The sequence below is a fragment of the Lates calcarifer genome, linkage group LG19, assembly GCF_001640805.2.
Source record: "Lates calcarifer isolate ASB-BC8 linkage group LG19, TLL_Latcal_v3, whole genome shotgun sequence".
In the NCBI taxonomy this organism is placed as follows: domain Eukaryota; kingdom Metazoa; phylum Chordata; class Actinopteri; family Centropomidae; genus Lates; species Lates calcarifer.
Genome location: NC_066851.1, coordinates 9,605,797 through 9,609,928, shown reverse-complemented (window position 1 = coordinate 9,609,928; position 4,132 = coordinate 9,605,797). Strand labels below are relative to the sequence as shown.

At 42.8% G+C, this 4,132-nt stretch overlaps 1 protein-coding gene across 1 annotated transcript; it reads left to right on the top strand.

Moving 5' to 3' along the window:
- The first annotated feature begins 1,970 nt into the window (after positions 1-1,970).
- On the top strand, positions 1,971-4,132 carry gchfr (GTP cyclohydrolase I feedback regulator). Its single transcript, XM_018690014.2, has 3 exons — positions 1,971-2,138; positions 2,701-2,795; positions 3,474-4,132. Exons 1-3 carry the CDS (start codon positions 2,103-2,105, stop codon positions 3,601-3,603), a joined length of 261 nt encoding a protein of 86 aa, XP_018545530.1. The 5' UTR covers positions 1,971-2,102; the 3' UTR covers positions 3,604-4,132.

The following is a 4,132-nucleotide window of genomic DNA, read 5'->3' as shown; positions in this document are numbered from 1 at the left end:
AAAACTTGCATTTCCAGTAGGGTATTAGAGAAAAAAGGAAGATGTGTTTTATCTCCTGTTGCAGTTTTAATAGATGTTGCAAAAACAAACAAACAAAAAAACTTTTATTTTAATAGTTATTTAGAGGTATTTGTATTCTTATGACTATAGAGTAAGAAAATTACATTCATTTATATGTTAAGGTCTTTTAAGTTGCAGATGATTCTTTATGACACTACTAGTATTATTTGACAGAAGCATTCCTGCAACAGGCCATCACACTTTAGCTGAGAAGGTGAAGGCAAAGGCCTCATCAAAAGATCAAACTGCTTCCTGCAGACCCACCAGGGACATGCTCCACTGTCACCACAGGTCACAGAAGAGGGTGACCCTGGACTCCAATAACCAGCAGCAGATGAGACGGCGCAGGAAGACACTGCAGGAGCACAGGAACTGGCTCAGGCAGGAACATGTTTGGAGAGAGTGTTCTTTTTGACAAGAGGGACGGGGTGGGGGGTCTCTGGTTTGTTTTTGGGGGCTTCAGCAACAACCCTGCTGCTTTCCTGTTTTCTTTCCTGAAGTAGGTCTCAGGTTAACAGGGACAGATAAAACATGAGAAAAGAGACATTCCTCAGGAACTCCCTTTCATTTGTCACGCCACAAGTGATTAAAATGGAAGCCCATTCCTCTCTAAGACAACCGGATGCTGGTTGTCAATCAACAAGTGGCTGCTTTCCAAGGTCAATGTAATATAATTGTTATTATCAACTTAAATGCACAGTGCGTGGGTGTGACCAGTGTGAAAGACATGGTGGACAAATCACAGACAATCACTGTCACACCAACTTTGGATGACAATGACCTCGGAAGCCAGTAGGTGGCAATCTTCCCAGCAACCCTCAGCAAGCACCTGTGTCCCTCTGAATGAAGGGGCTTACAGGCTCTGTATAATTTCATGAGGCGGTACTGACACCGTCACAGCAGACCCATCTGACAGTAAACAAACAGCATCCATGCAATGTCACACTGCAGAGCTGTAGCAAAAGCAGCAACAATATACTGTACAATATCAAAAAAGAAAAAAAAAAAACAATTTGTCATTTTATTGTATGGCAAACCACTGTAGCGAAGATTTTGTGTTCAGTATTCATTGTGGTACAGGGTATTTTTGAAGTTCTGATTTGCTCAGATTCATGGCCGCCTACCATCACAATATGAAGCTCTGATATGGCTTTAAATCACCCTTTCCACACAGCATGACATGCAAAGGCTTAACTGAATGGCCATCGGGCTCTGCTGGCATCAGTGAGACATTATTTTCATATTGCTGATTTTATCAGAGCCCCTGCCATTGTTGTTTGCCTTTGGTCTATGTCTTTCATTTCCCTCTCAGTTGTAAGGCCGATCCAAAATTATTATTACTGCACCGTGGAGGAAATTAATAAATCTCTGGGAAGGATATTAGAGTTCCAGACAGTGTAGGTTCAATGTAATACATGGATGTGTATATGCTTTTTTTTTTTTTTTTTAAGCAAATGTATTACAAAACTGAATCCTTGTGACATGGTGGACAGAGTGTTTCAAAACTGTGCACAAAGCAAGAAAATATGGGCTGGAATAAAAAGAGCTGGCTACAGCAATGGTTAATTTTGAGAGTTCAAGTCTTATTAGTTTTGCTTTACAAATTACTCCATACAGGTGAAAACGCCAGACAGAAGATCTGTACTCTCCCGGCCACAGAATTTAAAGTGGACTTGTGCACTAAGGATGTATAATTCTGAAAAAAGAAAAAGACTGGGCTGGTTAATTAAACAGAACGATGTCTGTGAACTTTGCAACATAAGCATTTCCTCTGATACACTGGCCACTGGCACACTGGCCAACATATCTCATGTCAACAAACTACTGATCACAGTTGAGCAATGAGACTCTGTGCAGAGCAAGCAGCACTGTTGACAGATGCTGAGAAAGGAGTTGTGATTGGTCCGTCACGGTGGGTGTTTCCGCATTCCGCAAAGAGCTGTCAGCAGAAGCGCAAGTTGAAGAGGGGGACCGTCGCGTCTGTGAAGAAACCTCCTCAGTCACTCCCAGGGGAATAACGGTCCAGCACCGGGGGAGACGGGATGCCTTACATGCTCATCAGTACGCAGATCCGACTGGTGCGTATTCCCGCGTCTGTAAATGACTCGTGTCGTGCGTTTAGGAAGGAGGGAGACAAGCGCTCGAGTTGGGAGATTCAGGGATTTATTTATTTGGCTGCTCGACGCTGCCCATGTTACTAATCAATCAAAGTCGCCACTTGCAGATTCCAGTTATGCAGCGGCCTGTAATATTCTGCATGGTGGAAACAACAAACAGTCAGGACTACAAGCGGAGCAAACAGCGTGCGTATGGTTGTGTGTTTTTGCCATGGTGCCCTAAATCAAAAACACATGTTGCCCAGTTGTCGGCCTCTTGTTGCGCATGTTCATTTTGTTGTCTGCACGAGTGGAACAACCTAATTCTATAGCCTTTGAGTATTGGATCATCTATTTTTAGTCTGTCCAGATATTAGAGATTATGATCCGCACCTGCCAGAGGGCTGCAGGTGTAGCCAGTCCTATGCAGCAAGAGCTGCACAAATAACAGGCAGCAGATATTGTTTTAGCAAAGCAATAATTTCATGATATCTAGAATAAACTATCAGCTGTGTAGTTAATGTGTTTAATTTCTGTCTTTCAGGAGAATGGTCCAACAAATGTGGGGGATGAATACTCTGACCCAGCTGTCATGAATTACCTGGGAGCAAGGAAAACAACCATGCTGGGAAACAATTTGTGAGTATTGAAAATGGGGGCTATCAGTCATTGTAGTGGGTGGACATACAGTGAAGTAAAGGTGGCAGGTAACCTGTCCAGTGAGGGCAACACCTGAAGACAGAATATAAACAGAACATAGTTCAGCTTCGTTCACCAAAGCACCAAGACTTAAATGTCGCTCATATGATGAAGAATTTTTGTCATGATTTCATCAATTTCAAGCATTTCCACCACCATCACCCAACCTGGAAACTGTAAACCATAATGGAACTTTTCCAATGCTGACCTCCACACACACACACAATCAACTCCCAGGTGTACTATAAATGTGCTCACACCGAGCCCTATTTCCATATTTAGGCACTTAACGCTGGTGTTTCTTTCATTTTGGCAGCTAACATGTACATGTTGACGACAGAGCTGAGATCAGTTCACATGGAGCAAGGGGGAAAAAAAAGTGCTGCTGCTTCACAGATTTCGCATAAACCATTCAAGCTGATAGAATACAGATCAGGGAAGTGTTGTCATTGGCAATCTGATTCAAATGCTGTTGGGAAATGAACCAAGGTGTGGGAGGAAGTGAACAAGCACCAGAACAATTAACAGCATTCTACTTTCCAAGCAAAGTTTACTGAAAGACAGAGAAATCCCACATCTGTGGAAAGTACAATGACTTTTGTGTTTATGCTCGTTTAGTTCCGAGTACCATGTGGACGACCCACCGCGCCTGGTGCTGGACAAGCTGGAGAAGATTGGCTTCCGCGTGCTGACGATGACCGGAGTAGGGCAGACGCTGGTGTGGTGCCTCCACAAGGAGACGGAGTGATCAATCGTGGAGCGAGTGTTGACTTTATCAAAATACCTCTATAAGTATTTGAAAGGATGAATGAATCATGCTGAAATGCTTTATCACCTGTTTTTTTGTGTGGTTCTCGGCTCTTCGTTTGACACATTGAGACGCTGACACATTCCGCCCTTTATCAAGTAAAAATAAAGATGAGATTATCCCAGATGCAAGGGTTCAGATTACCTTGAAGGTGATAAGTCAGGGAAATACCCAACTACATTCCTGAGGTTTTAAGACTCTTTGCCCATATTGTTTGCTATTTACTACTAGTGACCAAGCTTAAAGTTAAGGGAGTGAGGGCCGGTTTTACTGCTAATCTGTCAGCTGGCAGTAGAATGCAATTAAAGGCATGACAGTAAAGTCAGCCTGTGCAAAAGACCTCACCCAGCTCTCTTTCTCTTGAGTAAATGAAACACTATAGCTAGATGGTTTTGTACTTCCAGCACTGTGCAAAGATGTTTTTGTAAGTCTATCATATGCTTATCATTAAATGATGTAATGATATGGA

Coding starts and splice junctions, on each gene's coding strand:
- gchfr (XM_018690014.2), top strand. CDS start 2,103: ATGCCTTACATGCTCATCAGTACGCAGATCCGACTG. Junction 2,139..2,700: donor TCAGTACGCAGATCCGACTG/GTGCGTATTCCC, acceptor TCTGTCTTTCAG/GAGAATGGTCCAACAAATGT. Junction 2,796..3,473: donor ACCATGCTGGGAAACAATTT/GTGAGTATTGAA, acceptor ATGCTCGTTTAG/TTCCGAGTACCATGTGGACG.